The sequence below is a fragment of the Pochonia chlamydosporia genome (genome assembly GCF_001653235.2).
Source record: "Pochonia chlamydosporia 170 chromosome Unknown PCv3seq00027, whole genome shotgun sequence".
NCBI lineage: Eukaryota > Fungi > Ascomycota > Sordariomycetes > Hypocreales > Clavicipitaceae > Pochonia > Pochonia chlamydosporia.
This window is the reverse complement of record NW_019154062.1, coordinates 84,723-107,787: the sequence shown is the minus strand read 5'-3', so window position 1 is coordinate 107,787 and position 23,065 is coordinate 84,723. Positions and strand designations below refer to the sequence as shown.

Here is a 23,065-nt window from a genome sequence, read left to right as displayed (position 1 = left end):
GAGAACCAAAGTCATCTTGTTGTCCACTGCTTCAAGCCTGCTGGCAGAGTTGACAGAGATAGCGTTCTTTGACAAATATACTCACTGGCACGGTTGCACTTCCTCCCGCAAATCAAACGGTTAGGAAATAGCAGGATATTTAACTACACTGGAGATGACACGGCAGAACGACGCTTTGATGAGAAACCGCTTCCCCAAAGCCAGCAGCCTCTAACGCTCCCTGCATTGACTTTGGTCTCTGTAGAGCTAGACAGCTTGCTGTCGCAACACCTCGTCATTGCGCATGACGTGTCGCGAGGCGAAGATTTCGTCTTCATGGTGCTCGCAGGTGCTCTTCGTCGCCGGACGGTCCGAACTCCCAGCAGCTTGGTCCACTGCTGCAGGGCCACCAAACGTATTGCATCGTACGTTGCTGTCGTCGTCGTACGCTTGGCGCGTAGCGATAATATCGATGCTTTTGGACAAATCGCTACATTAGCAGACCGTGATTATATAAAAAGTAGAGAACAGACTCACAACAAAACGATAGGGAACAGAGCCCCGACTGAGTATACAAATGTATCAAGCTGCTTTGATACCGGTGAGTTATTTCCAATCATATTAAACGAGAATGTTATAGTACGTGCAATGCCGACAAGGGCCAGCGTGGCGACGCGAATCTCAGTGCTGCGCATAAGATGGCGAAATAGTTTACCGCCCCTTAGCCCGCATGATGTTGATTGCTGAAGCGTGGATCGGAACGTCTTAAGCAGGAATATAGCGCTTATGCTCTCAGTAATCGCAATGGGTAGGAAGTAGCCTATGTGTAAGCGGCTAATAATAGTGGAATAGAGAGCTAGAGAGAGGTGGCGGTTGAGTATAACTCGCACGTTAATCACTATAATAGCTGTGCGAATCGCTAGAATAACGACCATAAGCGACCAGAATAGAGTTAAAAAGATAATACGGCTGCTACCAGCAAGAAAGCCGGTTAGGATTATGTATCCGTAGAAGGGGAGTCCAGCTTCTTGGATCTGTTAAAGAAGGCCAAGGAGACCATGTGTTAGTCGAGTATATTACCCGCAATGTTAACATCGCACTTACCGTGTATGCAATGTCCGCAGAGACTAAAGCAACTGCTTGATTGATGGGAGGGCACTCGAGAAACGCCTCGTAGTAGTGCACTCCGTTACCTACAGCACACCCAGCAGAGACAACGATCGGCACAAGGATAAGGGCAGAAACTTTGCCCCTGATACCAGCAACCATAACGCCAATAAAAACAAGGCATATTCCAATAGTACTAAGAACAGCCCAGCTTGTATCAAAGTAAGGCACTAAGTCGGTAGTCGTACCATATGCCATAATAGTTTGTAGCTGGATTAACAAATTCCAAAGATGGTTAAGTTTTCGATCTAAGAGAAGTGGGCCTTTATGAACGATTGTTCGGGGGATCTTACTTTATTTGTACCCTTCTAATAAGTAATCAACTATGGCTAGATTTATTATTCTGTAATACTAATATCCGTTGCTGGAGTATCATATAATGGCGCCTAGGTTGGGAGATGTCTGGTGGCTTGCCGCACCCAGTAAGACATTGAAGGCCGAGAATGAAATGCGATTTGCTTCCTATCTAATCGGCCCCTGTACTACGGAGTCTACTTAAACTAAAATGTGGTACTTACTGTATACAGAGTACTCAAAGGGAGGCGTCATTCATTAGTCCGGAGCCTGGACCCGAAGGTTTAAAGCCAGCGAACTGACACATACCCAGACACCGGCTGCCATATGACGTAATTATACGTGGTGTTTGTAAAGGGTGGTATTCTTTCTGCCAACTGGGTTGTAAACTAAAAACAAGATCTCACTCGACGGAACATCCTTGACTCTTAGAGGCAACAGCCTTGACAGTTAGAGGCAACAGCCTTGACAGTTAGAGGCAACAGCCTTGACTCTTAGAGGCATATGTTGTGGCGCTTGGAGCATTGGTAGTTTGCCTCACTTGGCTCATGACTGGTGGATTTTGGTGAATTATTATATCATTCATTCACAAACTGATGATCTTGTTGTTATCCTTCCTTTTTCTTCCATTTCCTGTGAGCGGGGAAGTCCTTTGCTACTTGACCCTTCGCCCAGACAGCCATTTGTTACATGCTGCACGATCCGAGCCCCTAGAGATGTTGATCATCGCCCAATAACGGCTGCAAATGCGATTATTGGTCGCTCATTTTGCCCTATGGCGTCACAGTTGGCGGACCAGACCGTAACACCACTGCCACAGTATGAATTTACGCTGCTTTGGCCGCATAATTCCCGCCAATCTAACAAAGGTGCCTGAGGGATAGGTTAGAACAGAAGCTTCCTTTAGAGAAGACACGCTGACAAGACACAGACGATCAAGCAACAGATTCAGAGCCTTTGAGGACACAATATACCACAGTTACCCGATTGTGGACATTGGAAACGCACCGTGTATCCAACCGATCCTCCTCAGGCTTCCTGGCCAGGCCGACCGTCTCTGTATGGAAGAACATGCGGCATTATCGGGGTTAGGGTATCAATTGAAGACATTTTAGGTCTGATGCCACGTAACCAAACGTGGTGGCTTGTCTACTACTTGACAGTCCAGTGACACACCGTGGCAGAGGTGACATGGCTACAGCCGAGATCCTAGGACGAAGGTGGCGCTGGGATTACCACTCCAACTCGGACAAGGTAATAACATATCATATAGATAGATAAAAGCTTCTTAGGCTAACAGCCCTTAGCACCGCATGTTGACGTTCTTTACACGCAGGAGAGGATGGCAAGTGCGGTAAGAGCCCACGACTCGACTGCAAACTTCTTGAACGTTGCCTCCAAGGCGGAAGCTGTGTTGGGTATTACATTTACATACATACTGGCTACCAATTGGAAAGAATAATATCCTCTCTTTTCTTTTTAGAGTAGATGAGGTTGAACAGACATGAACTTTGAGAACTAATTAGATTGCAGTGCCAGCGGTTGGACATGAGAATCACTGACAGGAATTGTACGCCATCAAGCCACGTAACGATTTACAACCCAACGGAGTGTGACACGTATGTACTACAGATCAGAGCCGCAGATGCCCCACTGGCCGCAAGCTGTATGCATGTATATACCACAATCAAGAGCATGGAGTTGAGAATTTGGTCTTCACATGGCTAGCCGTAGCGTACGAGTATTATCCGTTATAACCGATACAAACTCCCACTATGTGACGCCTACTAAGATATTAGAAGCTGGAAATAAGATCCGATTCGCTTCCCTTCTAGTCTTTACCTCTACATAGAGTCTGTACTACGCTGACATGCGATTCGTATGTCGTACATTCAGGGAAGCCTTGCTCTGTAGCCTTGACTCGAACATGTCAAGTCCACCCATGATTACTGACTCGGCTTGCGCCCTCGCCTCCGCCTTGGCTTACACGGCCGTGGCGTGCTTCCTGCCCAGTGGTTGTAAACCACGTAGCAGAATTCTTCTATCCTCACAAAAGGGTTCATGTCCTTTATATTAGTTTAGACGGCTGCCCAGCCACTTGATGAAACTTGAGATATCTAGATTTCATGACATCTAGCAATTACGTTAAGTCTGCTTGTTTATGCAACAGAGGCAGCTTTATCCGACAGGCCTGGTCTAGCAAGCCACTTTGGTCTCACAAGGCCATCAGACCGGTTAGACCAACAAGACCAATAAGGTTTACTCGTTTAGAGACATCCCTGTGGGCGTCAAGAAGGGGGTTAATAGAGTAAAATACTTCAAACACCCGTTACTTTGCCAAGGCAAGTGACAATAGCTACATATCCAGTCCAAAGGGCAAGAATGTGTAGCTGAAATTAGAGCGTTATTTGTATTGTAACTCAGTTACGGCCTTGGCTGACGATAGTAGGGTACGTGATATGCGATGGAGTTTGTTAACCATGCGTTTGACCCCGATGTAGTCCCATAAAATAGGAAAGTTAACTCTGACACTAATAACACACGTTATTATGTAAGAAACCTGTTACAAAGCAACACGGAATACTGAGTTTACCCACCACAGCTGCCATTCAGTCTACCTGCCATGTGGAACAGCGCAACATAGGGAATGCCGTCGCTGATTCGTAAACCAACAGTCTAAAATTTAAGGATTTATTACCCGGAAAAGAGCATTTCGCAAAAGTTTATTACCAGATATCCTATCCGCGGAAATTCTTGGGCCAATTGGCAAACATGTCCGAGAGTCTTGCTGGGAAGTTTTGCATGTTATGCATGCATGTCTAAAGGCCCCACACTTTAGCTCTTAAGCACAAATAATTCTGTGCATTACAACGGCAGGGGAAATAGTGTAGGGGTTATCACGTTCGCTTTGCATGCGAAAGGTCCGGGGTTCAATTCCCCGTTTCTCCATTTCCTTCCATTCTTTTTTTGCGTCTAGTCGCGACTGTACTTGGTCAATTGCAGACCAGGGATTCCTTTTTTCTCGTTTTTCTTTTTTTTTTTTCATCCTTTTTTGGTGTTGCAGATCCTAAACATACCAACTTTGTGTAGGTGAACCACTCCAAACTGAGTTTCAGTTTATCTCAACTACCAGTTTGTTCAGTGCATTACAGTTCATCAAATGCAGATCTCAGTCGAGAATAAAAGCATTGCCCTGAGCCAGGGACCAAATAAATAATAAGGTAAAGGTCTGAACTATAAATTGCCAACCTCCAATGCCTTCTATCTACTGCCTACTTCAGCCACCATATCTCGGCCCCATAGACATGACAAAGTCATGATGCTATTCCAGAGCAAAAGGCCTTGTACCGAGAAAGTGACTTCCAGCGCAACATTTTGCCCCAATAAATCATAGGCGCAGCTGCTATGGTGATTACAAAATTGATGACTGCAAGAGCCACAAAGACCTGCGTAAGTGTTTGGCCCTCGAGCCATGGCCCTAAATATCTTAGCACGACTTCCCAACACTTGATCAGAAGAAAATACGTACCTGCTGCAAAAGTGAAAACGCAACCAAAAGTGTTGTTAATCACAGCAACGCCAACCATGCATTCCAGAATAGCCTCAGGATAGGCCATTTGCATGTACGATATGCTGATGTCTCCGGCACATCCCCAGTTGAACCCAATGAGACCCAGCCCAAAGTAAATAATCGGCCAACTCCATTGCCTTTCTGTCCCAATTCCAAATAGTAGGAGTCCAGCGGACCCGATTAACGAGTTAGGGAGGATAAGCCACAAAATGTACTCAGCTTCGAATACGCCCTCGTTTCGCTTTGCCCTCCATCTGATGAAAAAGGACCCGAAGAATATGGCATATATAATACCCAAGACAAGACCAATCAGACAAGGGACGCACATTAAAGCCACGGCTACATTGCCATAGCTCCATGGGGGTTGAAAGTAGTTTATGTTTTCGACCGTCAGATAGAAGGACAGGTAGGACAGCTGTGCGCCCCATTGTATCCCGGCGAATATGACGGCTGGTAAGACGAAACACTGGGGTGTGTGGTATAAACTGTACGCGTATTTGCGGCGTATTTTCCCCTTTTGCGTTGCCAAAGTCGTGATTAAAGCATACCGCTGTCTGAGAGACTTCTTTCCATCGTCGATGGATTCACTGGTCTGGTGTTCGTTGTGATCGGCAGTCACGTCCGTCTTTCCCGATAGTATTGGTTTAAGTTTCGTGTCCAACACTACTTCTTCTTGATGAAGGTGATACATCCGGTCAAACGACGTACTTTCCAACGTAAATAGCACGAGAAATAAGACCGCACCAGAGCAAATAGCACCCAGCCAACCTATCCATCGCCACCCAAGCGCAGCATTGTCAACGATAAAACCAGCTATCAAAGGGCCCATGAACGAGCCCCCAGATATAGCGAGGACATACAATCCGATGGCAGCGCCGCGCTGGTGCTCATAATAAATGTCGCTTAATGAGTGCTGCACCATGGCGCCGGCACATGACAAAGCGACGCCGATGAAGAGCTGAGAAGCGATCAACAGCCCCGTGTCTTGGACCATGGAGAACATGACCGATCCCAAGATGCCGAATACCACACAGATAATGTAGCAGAGTTTGCAGCCAATCAGCCTTGCCATTGGGGCCATGAGGTACGCTCCCGTCCCGGTTCCTATGTACAGCAATGCAATCGATATGTTGTAAGCATTACTTGATATGCCTAGTTCCTGGGTGAGGGCGAAGGATGCCGACCCCGAGCACATTGAAAGTCCGGAAACGAGCCCAGTGAGGATAATCAAGGCTGCAGTGAACCAGTATTTTCTCCAGTTGGACCATCTCAGGGGGTCGTTTGGTGAATTAGTTGGCGGCGGGATGAGTACAATGTCTTCGTATTCTTCATTTGCAGCGCGAGAATACAGTCGTAGTGTACCAGGAGGGTCTTGATTCGGATGGGTCTCTCCGGATACAGATGATGGTTGATCCATTTTTTGAGCAGAAATAGGCTTGCGGTGTTGTTGATTCTCGAGATGTTGAGGTGGTCATGTAGTAGCGCCAAGTGACTGAGCACACATTCCCCTTTTAATACAATATGCGGCTTGGGATACAGACTTACACCTCCTGTTAGTGTTTTGCGAGTTGGTGCATGTCAAACCTCCCTTTCGGTTGCACCTTGATGCAGAAACAACGTTGAGTTTGTTGACTATCATTCAGCTTCTTACAAGGTAAATGTCCATCAGGAGTTGTTTCATGCAGATATCACCTCCGCAAACACTCACACGCGACAAACTTCACGCCACACATGAATACTCGATTCCGGATTTCCCCGTGGCGAGTTGTCGCTCTTGTCAAATCATAACTCTTTCCGATAGTTAAATGTTATGAATCAACCTCGTGCGGCTATCCTCGCTTAGTTTAATCGACTCCATAAGACAAGCACCGCACTTTTGACCCTGTCACCATGTGTCTGGGAGGGAGTTTCGAGATATCGACCAATGAGATGCGTTTACGACAGCCATCTGCTAGTTTGCTGGCTGTGCCGCCGCAATATCCAAATCCAGCAGCTTGCCCCGGCCAAGACCAAGAAATAAAGTGCCGAACGCCTTCATTTGTGGGGATGTTTCATGGCAGTGGCTTCGAGCAGAGGCCGCCGACCTGAAGTCCAGCTCTGTTTGGTCACATTGAGTTGAACGACTGTGAGGCTTCCAAGCTGCGAGCAAACCAGACCCTTGTCTGATCGGCATGTCGTGCAGATTCACTGCGGTTTTCATTGGTTTGGACTGCCATCTGGAAAGCCAAGCTTCACCAATCTGTTTTCCGTGGAATTGGCATGCCGCATGCGACCCCTGGTTCGTCTCGGCGATCAGCCAGCCAGCCCTACTGAGATATCGCGGGGCCGGATGAAACGCGATATTGACCTGACCTGACCTTCTGGACATCGGCAAGATCAGGAAATGGTTCATTGGACATTGTGAGGCACTAATCTGTAAATCAAACAGGCAGAGGTTCTCCATGTCCCGGACTAAGTCGCGTGCTACCTGGGTCTCAAGGAGCATGGGCTACCCCATGAGTGAGACAATCAATTTCGGTATCTATCTTAATCACAATCTTGTAATGGTCTTCAACTCTCATACTCGTCGCTCCGTAGCGGGAGTAGAATTGTGCTTCAGATGAGATGACGTGTAGAACCAAATAAACATGACTCGAAGTCAGCTGAAGTTGCCCGAGTTGAGCGCATCGTGAAAGATGGTCGCAATGTCGCTTACAATTGAGCGGATAGAGACCGAGATGCACTTTCCTGAATCAGAATCTTAAGGCCGATCTTCTCTCAGAACTTTCAAGCTAAGCCATTGCCAAGTGAAGACACCCGTCACCACTATGGCGCTGTCGTGGCTCAGCCCAACGGAGCAACGACCGAACCCAGAAAACTTTGTTTACTGTGGGCTTTCTATCAACACTGACTTTCTCTGTACGGGCGCTTCAGATAGAGTTGTCAATTATTTTGATTAGATATAAAGTAGACATCGGCATCTCGAACTTAGATGCCGAGTAGCTTTCCAGCTTCAACATCATCTAGCTTTGCAGCTATTCTATCCCTTTGTTTTACCTGCTCTACATTCTATTCTGCGCACCATGCTCTTCCGCACAGTGATCATGGCAAATGCCGTCACTGCCGCCTTCTTCCGTCCCGCTGAATGGGAGAAGCAGTCACAAGTCATCATGGCGTGGCCATCTGCCGAAAACGATGCCTACGAAGGCAAGTCAGACTTGGATTCCGCAACAAGGGATGTCTCAGCGATAGCTGAGTCCGTCGCACTGTTCGAGCCTGTAACCCTCCTCGTCACCGAAGACCGTTACGAAGAAGCAGAAACTAGATTCAAGAATTCGTCTGGCAAAATACACGTCAAAGCCATTCAGGGCTATCCCAAGCTCGACCTATGGATGCGCGACATGGCACCTACTTTCGTTGTCAACGATGACGACAATGACGCCAAGTTGTATGGCGTGGACTTCAATTTCAACGGCTGGGGAAATAAGTACCCGGTTGGGCAATGCCTATCCCTGGCTGCGAAGATACTCTACGACATGCACACTCCGGGAACTAAATCATCGCTTGTGACTGAGGGAGGTTCCCTCGAAGTTGACGGTGAAGGAACTCTGGTTATCACCGAGAGTTCCATCCTCATTGATAACCGTAATCCGGGCAAGAGCCGTCAAGACGTTGAGGCCGAGCTGCGCCGCACTCTTGGCATCGAAAAATTTATCTGGATTCCAGGACGAAAAGGGCTAGAAGTTACAGATGGCCATATCGATGGCCTAGCCCGCTTCGTGTCACCTGGGCACGTTGTTCTCAGCAAACCTAGCAAGCTGGATGATAGTGTTTGGACCAAGATCTACGACGAAGCCTACGACATTCTCTACAATGCTACTGATGCCAAGGGGCGACAGCTTAAAATCACGGAGATAACGGAAGCAGATATGTACGCCGTCGGTATGGATCCCAAGATCCTCAAAGATATTGAGTCGGGCGAGCAGGATTCCCCAGCATACAATTACGTCAACTACTTGTTGGTTAATGGTGGTGTTATTTTTCCGCAGTTTGGTGATAAGAAGGCGGATGCGGCTGCCCTGAAGACTATTCGTGGGTTGTACAAGGACCGAGAAGTTGAGCCTGTGTATATTGAGGATTTGCCGTTCCTCGGTGGCGGAATTCACTGTTCGACTCAGGAAGTTCCGGTTCCCAAAAATTAGGCCAGATAGTCTGTTCGCCAAAAGTGCACTTTTTTCATTCTTTACCTGTATGAATAGAATCATTTCGTTTGTTTACTTTTACCGAAGCACTGGCTCTGTGGTCCGCGAGACGGTCAAATGTGTTTAATCTGCGTCCAGGATGTTTCTTGGAATGCTCATAAGCACCGACATATGTTGGGTATACTTGACAACAGATCATGTTCCCAATCTCCACCAAGTGTACTAAGAAGTTGTCAAACTGCAGGCTTTTTTGTTCTGACAGACAGTCTACATGAACTTCACGTTCGGTAATGTCCAAGTAATAGCATGAAATTGCAAAAGCCTTCAAAACCTATGAGGCTAAGTATATGGATGTACATGCCAATGGGTGTAGCTACCCACCATCCTTCAAAACTACCGAGACTTTTCAGGTCAATAGAAGCCACTAACAGCATAATGCACCGCGGGATGTCGTACTGAAGCGACGCTAATGTTCGGATGCAACCAAGTCCAAACATAGACCGCTCCGACAACACTTCTTGCCGCCACGGATAATCATGGAACAAATCTGTGGTTCATTATCCCCGCCATTCCATTTCTGGGTAGATCGATTCCTTGATCGCAATCACCGCTCATTGGAGCCCGCCAATATATGCATGGCGTATCCTTGTCTCGTGTCGCCTCCTTTTCCATAGCCAGCAGCTCTACTCATTGGGCGGAGACCCAAACATATCTCACAAGCAGATCGTTGGATCGAGCATTCAATTAAATAGCACGCGCTCCTGCAGGATGCGAGCACCAGCAATCCAATCCTGCCCGCGGAGGCCGCGAACCGAACGTCGCTGACAAGACCTGACGGCCACTTTGAATCGGGCTGCGCTTTCCGGCTGGGTTAGTTCTGGCCAAACGAAACTTCAGAGACCGGTTCAAAGAAGCTCAAGTCTGCTTTTGGAGACGGCCAAGAAACGAGGTCTCAGGTGGCCGCTTCTCACGACCATCAGGATTATCTTCCGCCGCCTAGTACGGAATAAAGTCCTGCAGCATTTCCTCTACGAATGCGATGACAGGTCAGTTTTACTCTAGATAAGTTCCAAAAAAAAAATGATACTTACCAGCCTCGTTATCCCAGGCCATCCCGGCGCTCGTTTCGCCTCCCGCTGAAACCCATAGTTTCTTCAGCAACTTCAACCCTACTTGCGTATTCTGACTCTTGGTAACCCGATACTGGACGTCTAGTAACTCTGCTATTGCACCTTGATGTTCTTCTCCCGCCACACAGCCTGCAGTAAACAGCGCAGTTGTTAGGCATATCGAGGGATGTAGCCCAACACGCTGTGTCAAGGCAGCCGCAATTTGAACAATACTGCTCACAGAGTTCGTCACATTCGGGTGGCAATGCTCCAAGCCTATGTTGTGGTGGTATAAACATATCAACGCCACATGTTGTGCGATTGTATTCAACGCGCGGTATTCCTCAACGTCTTGCGCGGACGGAGTTCCACCAAGGTCCGCAGCTAGTAACGGTGGCTGGGCAATGTCTCGTTCCATCATTTGAAGGACAATGGAAACTAGTTGCCAAGCAATGTCCTTCCAATACTCGAGCACCATCAGCGCCGGAGGATCTCCTGCGTTTCTGGACCAATACTTGATGTCTTCAATTTTGCCAACCAGTCTAAAAACATCCAGGAGCTCTCTGCAAAATGCCATTGTGCCGTCAATTTCCCCAACGGTTTGCAGCGAGGGTATGAGTTCACAACAGTCTCCAAACGTCATGGGCGAAGTTCTTGGGGCCCATGTTGCTGGCAAAGAAACCAGAAACTGTATCGTGTTGAAGCGCCTGTCAATGAAGCGCGATAGAGTCGTGTCACCATGTTGAGATTTCCTTGATGACTGTCTCTGCTCAATCAATCTTCTTGTGACTTCAAAATGATTTCGCCAAGTATGATGTCGAGGGCTGTATCGCAGCTCGCAGGTCGCCAACATCAGCGCTGTGGCCATGACGACTTCTTCGTCTGATTTGTTCTGACTTTGCAATTCAATCTGTAACATTGATAGCGCCTTTGCTCGTAGTTCCAGTATCTGCATGGTAACTCTCTGAATGGCTTCTGGACAGCGCAGAAAAGAGACTTTGTGCAATGCCGCAAAGACCAAGCCCGAGTAGAGGAAGCAAGGATAGTTTGACCCAGCGCACAGTAGCGCGCTTGATGTGTCATATCGAATGCTCTCATGGCAAGAAATCGCGGATGTAGCTTCTTCAACGAGATAGATGAGAAGCGTGTAATGGGATGGGTCAAGAAACGGCGGGAGATCATTTGTCGTCCCGTGCACGCCAGCCGAGATGGTAGGTCTCTTTGACGCCAAATGAGCAGCTCGTAGCTTCAAGCCGGCGAATCCCTCGCTGTAGACACAGTCACAGCCAGCTTCAACGCAGCGGGTGCATGACGGGCGGTGTTCATCGCATTTCTGATGTCTGGCTCTGCATCGGGAGCATCCTGTACGGGAGCGGAGCTTCAGCCGGCGCCGGGGACGCATTCTGTCAGACAATGCCGTCCAGTAGGAAGGATACAATGAGACAAACGATTTGTTAAACAAGGATAATTGAGCAATGCAGGTGAAATAGCAACTGTGGCCCTGAATTCGGGGCACGAGGAATCCGATGACACTAGCAAGCTCAGCCACTCCAATATGGTGGCCAATGGATCAACATTCCGACTACTCCACAAACACTTTGAAGCATGAACCAAACTGGGCCATGAAGTTGAGTGAGGTGAAGGTCACCAGTAGATATTAGATGTCTCAATGGGAGAGCGTGATCGAATGTGATCTTGAGTCTCGGTCGGGTTTGAATATGTATATAATGAAAGGCTACATCGCCCTCCTCCAACTTGGTACTGCGAACAATAATTGAATATTCACCTTTCATAAAATTCGTTTCAAAATGGCTATAACTTCTGTGTTCCATATGCCCTTTGAAGGGAAACAGCACGCAAGAACCTTGACCGCTTGGCCCGACCAGATTTCTCAAAAAGACAATGTCGACCTCAAAGGTGCGGAGACAGACGTTGCAGCAATTGCGAATGCTATCGTCAAGTTTGAGCCGGTCACCTTGCTTTGCAACCCCAAGAATATCTCAAAGGCAAAGGCTTTAGTGTCACCTCTTGTTGATATCAAGGAGATAGAGGTCGATGAGCTCTGGATTCGCGACACCGGCCCCGTGTATGTCACAGACGCTAACGGGCAGCTCGTTGGCCTTGACTTGAACTTCAACTACTGGGGCAATAAGTACCCAGGTACTGTTGATTCCAAGGTTGCGAGCTTAGCTCTGGCCAAAGACGGCACCAAGAGAATTCAGGCACCTTTCGTTGCAGAAGGTGGAGCAATTGAAGTCGACGGCGAAGGAACACTTCTCGCCACTGAGAGCTCCCTCATCAATGACAATCGAAACCCGGGAATGACCAAAGCCGATCTGGAGAGACACTTCAAATCCTATTTGGGAGTTACCAAAGTTATTTGGGTCAAGGGAGCCAAAGACCAAGACATCACGGACTGGCATATTGACGCTCTAGCTCGATTTGCGTGCCCCGGTACCGTTCTTCTCAGCCAGCCAGGTACCGAATCTAGCCAAGTTGTCACCGACACGTTCAAAAATGCAAAGTCCGTCTTGGAAGCAGAGACTGATGCCAAAGGTCGCAAACTGCAGGTTTACGAGGTGGAGGAGGCGAACCCCAGCCTGTTTGACGGCGAGCCCTACCAGGTCGTTCTTTCGTATCTCAATTATCTTCTTGTGAATGGCGGAGTACTTATACCTGCATTTGGAGATGAAGCTGCTGATGGTAAGGCTTTGCGGTTGTTTAAGAAGGTATTTCCTGATCGTGAGGTAGCGCAGGTGCATTTGAGTACGTTGAGGAGGCTGGGAGGGGGTATTCACTGCGCGACACAGCAGGTACCTGAAGTTTAGAGACATTCAATTCATGTGCTATAGGGAATACATCAATAAAGTGATGATGGATATTCCTACTCATTACATGTCATTGTGACCAAGTTTATAGGGCATCAGTGACAAGATGGTGGTGGTATTGTACCAAACCTGAACTTTACAACCTGGCGAACTTAGAGCCATCTACAGGCCAGCTCTGGACTTTTATGAACAACTTTCAGATCCCAAGAGTTGTTATCGTAATTCGAATAGAACTTACACATTGGCGGCGAAGGACAATCCATCTCTATCGCTAGGAAAGAGCGTCTTCCCTAAGCCCACTGGAAACGGAATCAGGGGATCGACGATAAGGCTCATCTACACATGTCGTAAAGAGATTTACAAGCTGAAGCGCATTATAGAAGACCAGCTCTCACCAGTTTCGGTGGGTACCATAATTCTAGAAACCAGTACCTATGCGAGAATTGTTCAAGATAGAGTTATCTGAGGGCTGGGGGTACCATGCTAAAAATATGCACAAAAGCAGCAACTAGTCCTTCATCAAGAGTATGAGCTTCAATGAGACTTAAATCTTGCAACTCTGGCTTATGGAGCACACATCGACAAAGCGGGCAGATGAGGATAATGTGTATTGACATATCTAGGATCTGAAATGCAATTTGAACGATCCCTGCTAGACGATGTCTGCTGCTCCTATATGGCGAGAGATTAGACTCAGCGGCGCGAATAAAGTGTGTCGACTGCCGATACCGAGGCTGCCCCCAACGCCAGGCCCCGGGGAAGTAGGCAAAACCTGCCACGAGTGACATGCCGCGCCATATCATAGTTCCAGGCGAGGTTGTCGCGGTCTATAAAAGAATGGTGTAGTCTCCCATGTTATGCGAAGGTCGTCGCATGTTTATTACCGAGAATACTCGCAATAGTCATGATGCACCTGCCGTTGTATTTCGCCAAACGAGGGTATTCCAAATCGTTGACACTTTGGGGTCGGCTTTTCATGCGGCTCGCTGCTTGACAAGGCACAACAGCCCAGCTTCTCACGATAAGGCCGCGCCTGTATCGGAGTGTAAGCTACAGTCAAATTGGGTGTGTTTTATCACCAGCATAACGGTCAGAAATGCTGAAAAACATATATGGATTGGCGGTATCTTAGACGCAGGTCTCAAGCATCTTATCTAAAACTCCTCTCAATGAGTCGTTCTCCAGAGCTGCCGCGACTCGTTCCTTGTCAGCCAACTGCTTATTGACTTGATCATCCTGACTATGAGTGTTCTCTCTGCAGATGACATCGACGCGGTAGTTTGGCGGTAAACATTGTTCCAGTCGAACCCTTACGCCAAGACCCAATACGGTGGCAAGGGAGCAATGTGTAACAGTAGGGGTGATTTCAACAGTTACTTGAACAATAGTATTCAGGTCAGGAACGCCGAGGTTCGGAGAAGGACTGATGTGGATGTCGTCAATGTTGACAATGGATAGTTGACCAAGTGACACAGGGTGTTCTGGATCTGAAATGGTCGATATCAAGTCTATCGAGTCGAAACAAGTTAGCCATTAGAGATTCCATATGTGTACATGGTCAGAAGGGGCCATATATGCCGCAGGGTGACCAAAAATGCACATATCGCATGCCTGGCTGCCGGAGGTAACAAGAACCCCGAAACAAGACCTTGCGGGATGATTTCATTTCGCAAATTGCGCAAGTGCCGCCCCATTACATGAAGCGACGTCCAATAAACTGTATACGCACCGTATATTTCTTGCTCATCGATGGGTTCTGGTGCGTACTCATCATGGCCGATATCGCCGTGCGGCCACGACGCAGATTCATCCCAACACGGCTGCGATAGGTATGACGGCTTGGAGAAAATGACATCAGAGTACTTGCTGTCGGGACCTTTGCGAGGAGCTGCCTTTTTTTGGCGCGTCGGCAGCTGCGAGGCACTCAAGATGGTAGGATTCGCATTATCCAGAGCGGCGGGAGCCATGACGTGCGTTGCAAGATCTGGTGGGCTGCGAGAGATGAGGCCAAAGGATCAGATTGTGGCAGGACAAGGAACCGTTCGAAGCCGGTTAATGCTTAGAGTCTGGTCTGGTTCGGCAGAGCCGATCAAGGGGGTGGCAGAGTGCGGGCCGAGTGTTACAGAAGACGATGCAGTCTGGTCGTGGGCGATCAAAATGTGTTTAATGTTCTGCGTGATGCTGTCCGGTTGCTGTCTGGTGAGGAAATTCGTCATGTCCGCCCTTCGCTTCGGTCGAGCTTCAATGTTGGCTTGTGCTCTGCATTTGCGAGACCGCAAGGTGGTGGCAAAAGCGGACCCAGTCTGAGATTGAAATGCCTCTCCCACTGGACAAGAAAGACTTGACCAGAATTGAACGGACCAGACCAGAGAAGTCTCCACGAATTGCGCAGAGGCACCAGAATGCACCCCAGGCGCGTGGACGTGGATAAAGTACCTAGATATGAGGGGCAATTTTCGTGGGGGCAGGTCAAAGGGCCAGTAAAGGGCTGGCAAGGGCTGCCCGACAGCTGGTGGCACCTGGCTGGGCAAATAGTGGGGTGCACAACATCAGAGGAGAGCAAGGCAACTTTGGACTACTTGGAACGCAGCTACCCTGTACAATTATGGGCGTGAAGGAAAGAACGACATGCGACACAAAGAACCAGACGAGTGCAGTGCGTGTGCCCAACTGCTCTGAAAGGAGCTTGAGGAGTCAAGTCTCTTCACAGCCACGCGTCATGATCACTTCACGAGCTCTTCACGAGGGCTCCTCGTGCTCTTGATGGGATTATTTTAAATCCAATTGTTACAGGTCATTACGTCCGGCGAACAACCCAAGGCCCCTCCTTTACCAAGGCTGCACATCCACCAGACCAGCGCGGTAAAGCAAAAGCACAGTGCTCGGTAGGCTCCGAGGCCCTCACAGACTCTAACCGGGACTGTGCTCTGACGGGAACTCCGCACTTGGTACTCCGTTAGACAAGAACTCGACGCACACTTCATGCAGACTGTTTGGAAAGCGACAGGCACAGGCGCAGACGTGGACATTGTTTGCAAGCACCGGTGGTCTCTTCCTTCGTTCCAGATTTTTCACCTGCCTTCCATCGAGCTTCCGTGCTTCAGTTGTGGATTAACATGATGGCAGGCAAAATTTCCAAGCACACCCTCCGTTGACCTCTGGCCTCTCCTCATCCATCAACGATCAATTGATCCCTGCGACGACCCCAGCACTCCCTCTCCCGCCGACCAAGGCGGTGAAATGATTCAGCACAGCACATCATCATTTGCACAGCATGCTTGCCATTGACCTGGGTGAGCTGTGGATGACCACGAAATACTCACAAGCGTGCGTGGACCGACCATTTGCTACTTGTAATTTGTTCTCATTTCCCTCTTTAATGCGATCCATTGATTTGGGAGGGGGTTTATCCATATTACTAATCGATATCTAGACTCCCTCACACCGTCAACCTCAGCTCCTATACTGCGCTAATCGGCCGATTGGAGGACTTTTGCATACAACAATTACGGAACCCTACTCCGTACTAAAGCAACCAGACTGTTCAAATGATTCTGACCCACAAACTATTATATGCAACTATTTTTGAACCACTAGGTACTAGACAATCGTGGTCTGGCTAAATCTTGGATACCTCGGCACATCGCGCGCTGATCATCCAAATGACATTGGGCTGTGGCCAATTCCCGCTAGCCACCAGGTCCGGCCAGGAGAATCAAGACAATCAGACGAAAAAAAGGCCGACGACAGCCGGGTACCAAACCGAAGCGACAGACTTCGATTTCAAGTATGATGGCACACTGGCAGAAAAGGGAAGGACAAGCACTTGCGGCAAACCGGCATTCCCCATCCAGCCCTCATGGCTGCAAGACTCTATCCCCCATTTAGCCACCGAGGCAAGAGGCAGACAGGTTTGCCTAACCCAGCCACTTGGGGACAGATAACTCCATGCTCTGAACCGTACAAAGTACTCACGAAATGTTCCCATTTGCCTGGTGGAAATGACCCCTTCAGGTACGAACTCTTCCATGCGGGTCACTTCATGCGGTGCCACATGGTGGGGCGTCTGGTTGGCGCTTGCACCGACTTGGAGATTACAGAGAGTCTGCAGAAAGCCACCAATTCTCGAAATGCGAAATTGTCTGTCAGTTCGGTGCCGGCATCTACTCCAATGGTCTGCGCAAGATGGTAGGGTTCTGGAAGGTTGTGTCAGTTACCACACTACAGCCCAACTCTGTTGTTGATCCATCATCATCCCTGCCTGCCATATCGGCCGAAAGTGGGCGTGGTCTCCAATCCAACCCCGACGCTGTCAACTCCTCGTTAGAACCAGAAGAGGTCAATGATAGAACGCACCAAATGCGGGCCCCTTCTCAAAGGGGCACAATCATGTTTTGTTGAAGCTGGGTTGCGGTTTCTCATTAGTCATTGCTGAAACGGCAGGTAGCCACCAGTGCTTCGTTGGAGTTGTAAGATACCCAAGTCCAACACGCTTCGATACTCCCTTGTTGCGTTGTGCAACGTCGTCAAAACATGCGGGTCGCGAAACCGAACTTCTGTTTAGCCTCATGCTGCTCACAAAAAGCCCAGCTTGTTGGCCCTGACTGCCGGGAAGTGCCGCAGAAATCCTCACCTCCCTCCTTATATCAGGGGAAATCGTGGCCATGTGCAGTTGACCACTGCCTCAACCCAAAGATCCCTGTCATCCTGTTCACCATCAAGTTACCATTTCAGGCTCATCAAGCCAGGTAACGTGTCTGCCAGGATGTGCCATCAATGGGGGTACGTCACTTCGACAGTGGCTGGCCGCTAGCGAGCTTACTGACGCCACCGTGCTACAACGATGAGGGGCATGGGCCTGGCTGCTTGAATCAGCCCTCGCCGAGTGAACAGGGAGCGAGAAGTACGACCCTCAGAGACTCTGAAATGCCCAAAAACAGTCCCCAGAGGTGGCGGGTGGTTGACAGACCCATTGACTCTGTCCCAAACCTTGACACCAGCGAAAATGCCGGAATAAGTTGCCCACAGACATGGCCTGAGCTTGGAGGCGCCTTTGTTCAATATGGTCGAACCTCGGCAGGCGAGGAGGTCCTGATGGTCCCACAGGATAGCCAATCCTGAGTTCGTACTCAGAAAGTTGAAATGCCCGACATGTGATCACTTGGCCAAAGTCGTTCACCATCAATACAGGCTCCTTTTTCAGCAAGGGAGGCATTGTTGAAGTGGGAGAGTTCGGAGCATCTCTTACGCGATTTCCAACTTGAACTCTAAAAGAATAAGTCTGGCAGTGTGGTGAAATCTCGGAATGGTTGTTCATCCTTTGGGAGCCAATTGAGCTTGTCTCTGTCCATCGAGTGGCTACATTTGGCGAATCTGAAACACCTATCGTGGCGATGTGACATGGCTGCTCTCCCAAAGCCCCAATACAACAGAGGCACGTCTGGATTCAGTTACGGGCGTTTCAAACATGCTCACGACGAGGACCTGAACTGGCCCCCGAGATCTTGCAATCACTGGCAAGGTTTCACATTGCATGTTCGCCGTCACTATTGAAGGCGCTCCCGAACCACCGTCAAGCGATCAACTACTTCATCTGGGCTGGCCGTCACTCCAGCCCACCCTGGCCGATAGATGTTGCTCCTTGTGTGGCTCGGTCGTTTGTCGGCCGGACCTCCATGGCAGATGAGCGAAAAGGTCATCTTGTCATGGGGCTGGATGGTCCCTGCGGTTTGTGCTGCCGCTAACAGGCTGACCTGGCGGCCTTTCACCTTTCACAACATCCCGCAAATGCCTTGGAAAGAAAACAAAGGCAAATTTCTTTGTTGAAAGCCAACAGTTCAACAGCCGGCACACCGTGACAGCAACTTCAGAAAGAGCCTTGATTTTATCCGACACTGCTGACAGATGGAGGCTTAGGATACAAGAAAATAGACAAGTTGGAGACAGTATCCCCGCCATCCCCTGGATCAGTTCCGTGTACCTGATGCACCCAGTGAAACCTGTCGTTCTTTTTTCCCTGACCAAAGATTGATGCTGGCGTCTGAAGGGCGTTAAAATTCAGGGCACTGATAGGCGATGCGGAGTATGGTACACAAGGGTATGGCAATAATCCGTTGTGAGTTGATAACGAAGATCCTCAGAGGGCACTACACCATTCGATAGATCGAATGGCGCACAAACATTGATCACACAGAGCTTCTCGACTGCCTCGTATGGATTTATATAACGCCATGGTGCGTATATGGAACATAAAACTATCCAATACTGCGACAGAAACACACGTAATGCTCGTGCCACAGCATCGGTAAAATGCCACAATGCGACGCTCAACGTGGAACGCTTGGAGACTCGCACTCCGGGATAGCTTATGCCGGCCCATGGCCGATCCTGTCAGCAAGCATCAGCGCCACGACTGAGCTAATGCAACGCCGGCCCATTCTGTCGAGAAGGTAGAAATTGTCTGTTACATTGGACGTCCTTCCGAATTGAGCAGATATCAAGTGCCCTGTAACAATCAAAGAGACGGGAAGAGTGACCTACCTACCGTCAGAGTATACAGAGACATACGGCAGAACTCAATGGCATAAGCGCTCTGGCTGTAGGCCTCACGGTCAGTGATGAAGCGACAGTACATCCTACATATGCCTCGCATTTCTGGGCCTGGAAGGCTGAGAACTGTGTTGAATCCCGTCAGGAACCGTTTCAGGGTTACGAGCAATCATGCCTCAGCCCCCGTAGATATGCCAACCTGTCACATGCTCACGAGCCCGACTGTCGGGCAAGCATCCCATTGTGAATGCATTGTTGACACTGCCCAAGGGAGGGAACAGGCGGATGCGTCAACAGGGGAGACAAAGAATGGCCCTTGCAGGTGGCAAAAGTCCTCTGGGTTGTGCCACAAGGAACATGAGCCAGATGCCCTTCTGGCTGGGCTTCTAGGCGGGTTCCCCCGCACACTAGTTTACGATGACGACCTGTCACAATTGATGACGCCCAAGTTCTGGGCTATCAGTGGGCAGATTGTCGATATCCGTGCCTTTGGATGTGCATCTCTTTCAAGGCTTCGGGGGGCGCAAGACGCTCGTGGCGTCGGAATTAACTCAACTGGCCAAGAAAAGGTACGTGATACGGAGTATGTCTTGCTATTCGCTCCTACTCCATCCGAGTGTATTAACATCACAGCTGCTGAGGTAGGTGCCGACGTTATTATTTCCTTCACATGCAGAGAGGCGAAGCATTTTGACCTTGGAACTTAAGATGCTCCAGTATGTTGCGTAAGCCACACCAACAGCCTCAAACGCCTAGCGAGGTGCGATATCCTGAACTGAGTACTTGTTCGACGTCACCTGGAGCCCTATTTTCCGCCCTCAGCGCAATGTTGAGGCCGTCCAAAAGCCTGAGCTCTCATCGGGAGTTATTCTCACACGATGTTGGCATCAGATGAAAATAGCACTGGATTTACAGTTAATGGCGCTGGTAGTCTCGTTGGGCAGTTTCAGCCCACATCACTTGACGGGTTGCGGAGGTTGAACAAGTGCCATAAGCCATTTGGTACTGTGATTGCCTTTGGGCGCCTCCCATGTCAACATTGGCGGCTCCACACGACGTGCAGTACCCCAGGATGGGTTGAGTGCCAGGATTTTGAGCCAAGCCCAAGCCTTTTTGATGAAGAGTTGGCAGCCTCTCCATGAACAAGAGGGCTCGATCCTCGCCAATACGATCGCCAACAAGACCAACCGATGTCGCCTGAACTCTCCTTCCGCAATCCCTGCGGAATCTTCCTGGATTTGCCGGAAGCGGATACGCAACGGATAATGGCCGTCACTTGCCAAGGACGGAGTTAAATAGACACATTGTGGTGGCCAATGGCTCATCTCCGCCAACCCAATAGCTTGCATGGCAACTATAGGTACCCTGACAACAGGTGAATCTTGTCTGCTTGTGAGGACAAGAAAGGCCCAGCATGTCATTCACTTACCCTTGGTCTATTAAGATGAGGAGTCAATGGAATAGGCTGGTATGCCGCAAGACGAACAAGAGATGAGATGACTTACAATTTACCTACGCAATGCGTTGCGAAGAGTGAATCCGGCTTCCCCGAGGCGCTTGCAACTTTTTACCGGAAGATTATTGAGTCTGGGACCAAGTTCGACAGTCACAGACTCACAACAGGCCCAGACCGCGACATTTGGTGCATTCAAAGAGACAGCCCCATGGGCGCGCGGCCCCGTGTTATGGAGAAGATGTGCTCATCCTTACTGGCAGTTGAACCCAGAACGTCGCCCAGCATCGATGAGCTCTAACAGACTGAAACGCGCCCAGCACAACGGCAGCTACCGACTAATGCCACCCATCACGGACCTACGGAGGAGGCATGGCATGTGTGTACCAGACTTGATTCCCACAGAGGCACCCTTGGATCTCTGGTTGTCTCCACAGAGCTAAGGTCGTTGCCGGCCCACCTTCTTTGGCATCGCATCACAACACACCACCAGGACGAGGCACAGGCGCCCACTCACCCACCCACACTGCGTTTGATCCCTGAAGGCAGCCATTTTGCCTGCTTTTAGAGGATATGCGTGTGTGAAACTTGCACACCAGGCCGGCAAGGGGACAGACTTTTTCAGCAGCTAAACGGGAAGCGTAGTTGGGTTGAGGGCGGATTGCAAAGCTAAGGCGGCATGCTGTCAGACTTAGTTAAGTGGAGGATTATGGCTAGTACACGCTTCACTGGCTTGGGACCAACACATCCATTCAACGGATTCTATCCGTGGAAGTCAATCTGAAGGGCATAAACCCGTCCAAAATTACATCCATCCTCCGGCGCGACCGATGCCTCAATGACCAAGACCAAGACCAAGACCCATCTTCACCATAGTGTCTGACGCCAATGAAGCCCACGATGATGGCTTGAGCGTCGAAATTGCCATGTCCACGCCCAGGCAGGACCTAAACTTGAGCCAACAACCGAGGTGGTGGACAATCAGGCAGGAGATCATGGCATCGCCCATTATAGGACTGATCAGCCTTCAGCTCGCACTACAGCCAGGACTACCGTCAGAGCGACATCCTCCAGACCCTCAAAAGGGCGGGTATTGTTAAAATCGTTCGGGATCCCAGACGGCATCCCCTGGCAAACGTGGGTTCACTTCTGCATGCCCAGACCAGACGGTGCGAGCGCACCCCCAATCTACCCCCGAGGCAAGGCAAGACAGTCTCACTAATAATAAGTCTGGCCCGCTCAGCAGCCGAGCCCTGCCTGACGAGACAGAGACACACACATACATACATACAGTACATTACATGCACTTCATCAGTTACCTGGCCTGGTTCTTCAAGAGGGTTGCTTGAAAACGCCATCGCCCCTCATCTGAGAAGCCCTCCACCAATCCGCCACTACACCAAGTGCGTTGACACGTTCTGAAGCCGACTGGCAGATCTGGGATCCAGAAAAAAAGCCCACTCCCTGCCCTGGTCGCTCCCTGTCCCAGCGGATGTACCAAGTATACTCGATTTATTATTTGCTTGTGCTGGTGGTGGTGCTGCTTTGCCGGTGTCCAGCCCATCCGTCCTTATAATTGCCATTGCGGCTCTCTCCCCACATCTACCGCCCACCGCTCTGTGTATTGAATGGATGAAAGCCTGCGACTGACTCTGCGACTTGGCGGCTCGACTTGGATTTGACTTTCATGTTGGTTGCGGCGGCTTGAATTTCATCCCCCTTCTCACCATCGTGCCGACGACTTGATCGCTCGCCTACCTAACTCAAAGCTTCAACCCCGATCCCGCCTTGTATCGAGTGGCCGGAAGCCCATTGCGTCGGCTTCATGTCGACAGCCAAAAGCTCTCTCAACCTCTTCCGACTTCCTAAGACCTTTGGCAAATAATTCCACCACTTCCGATACTGCCGTCACTAGTCCAGCTCCGTCTTTGCAG

The 23,065-nt window shown here is 49.5% G+C and overlaps 7 protein-coding genes and 1 non-coding gene across 8 annotated transcripts; 3 read left to right on the top strand and 5 right to left on the bottom strand.

The window, feature by feature from the left end:
* Positions 1-246: 246 nt before the first annotated feature.
* VFPPC_16996 (hypothetical protein) lies at positions 247-1,344 on the bottom strand (the record flags this gene model as incomplete). Its single annotated transcript, XM_018294748.1, has 3 exons — positions 247-454; positions 517-1,013; positions 1,084-1,344. 3 exons carry the CDS (start codon positions 1,342-1,344, stop codon positions 247-249), a joined length of 966 nt encoding a protein of 321 aa, XP_018136491.1.
* Positions 1,345-4,316: 2,972 nt separating this feature from the next.
* Positions 4,317-4,389, top strand: VFPPC_17351. The gene has a single exon. It is a non-coding gene; the product is annotated as a tRNA-Ala (tRNA).
* Positions 4,390-4,754: 365 nt separating this feature from the next.
* On the bottom strand, positions 4,755-6,428 carry VFPPC_11653 (major facilitator superfamily transporter; the record flags this gene model as incomplete). Its single annotated transcript, XM_018289773.1, has 2 exons — positions 4,755-4,918; positions 4,970-6,428. The coding sequence occupies 2 exons, from the start codon at positions 6,426-6,428 to the stop codon at positions 4,755-4,757; spliced, it is 1,623 nt and encodes a 540-aa protein (XP_018136492.1).
* Positions 6,429-8,073: 1,645 nt separating this feature from the next.
* On the top strand, positions 8,074-9,192 carry VFPPC_11654 (agmatine deiminase; the record flags this gene model as incomplete). The annotated part of the gene is made up of 1 exon (XM_018289774.1): positions 8,074-9,192. The coding sequence occupies one exon, from the start codon at positions 8,074-8,076 to the stop codon at positions 9,190-9,192; it is 1,119 nt and encodes a 372-aa protein (XP_018136493.1).
* Positions 9,193-10,188: 996 nt separating this feature from the next.
* VFPPC_11655 (C6 finger domain-containing protein) lies at positions 10,189-11,703 on the bottom strand (the record flags this gene model as incomplete). Its single annotated transcript, XM_018289775.1, has 2 exons — positions 10,189-10,220; positions 10,284-11,703. 2 exons carry the CDS (start codon positions 11,701-11,703, stop codon positions 10,189-10,191), a joined length of 1,452 nt encoding a protein of 483 aa, XP_018136494.1.
* A 406-nt stretch (positions 11,704-12,109) lies between these two features.
* On the top strand, positions 12,110-13,129 carry VFPPC_14942 (peptidyl-arginine deiminase family protein; the record flags this gene model as incomplete). The annotated part of the gene is made up of 1 exon (XM_018292707.1): positions 12,110-13,129. The coding sequence occupies one exon, from the start codon at positions 12,110-12,112 to the stop codon at positions 13,127-13,129; it is 1,020 nt and encodes a 339-aa protein (XP_018136495.1).
* A 1,128-nt stretch (positions 13,130-14,257) lies between these two features.
* Positions 14,258-15,096, bottom strand: VFPPC_11656 (hypothetical protein; the record flags this gene model as incomplete). The annotated part of the gene is made up of 2 exons (XM_018289776.1): positions 14,258-14,637; positions 14,859-15,096. The coding sequence occupies 2 exons, from the start codon at positions 15,094-15,096 to the stop codon at positions 14,258-14,260; spliced, it is 618 nt and encodes a 205-aa protein (XP_018136496.1).
* A 3,736-nt stretch (positions 15,097-18,832) lies between these two features.
* Positions 18,833-19,087, bottom strand: VFPPC_18187 (hypothetical protein; the record flags this gene model as incomplete). The annotated part of the gene is made up of 1 exon (XM_022429838.1): positions 18,833-19,087. One exon carries the CDS (start codon positions 19,085-19,087, stop codon positions 18,833-18,835), a length of 255 nt encoding a protein of 84 aa, XP_022284840.1.
* Positions 19,088-23,065: the final 3,978 nt, after the last annotated feature.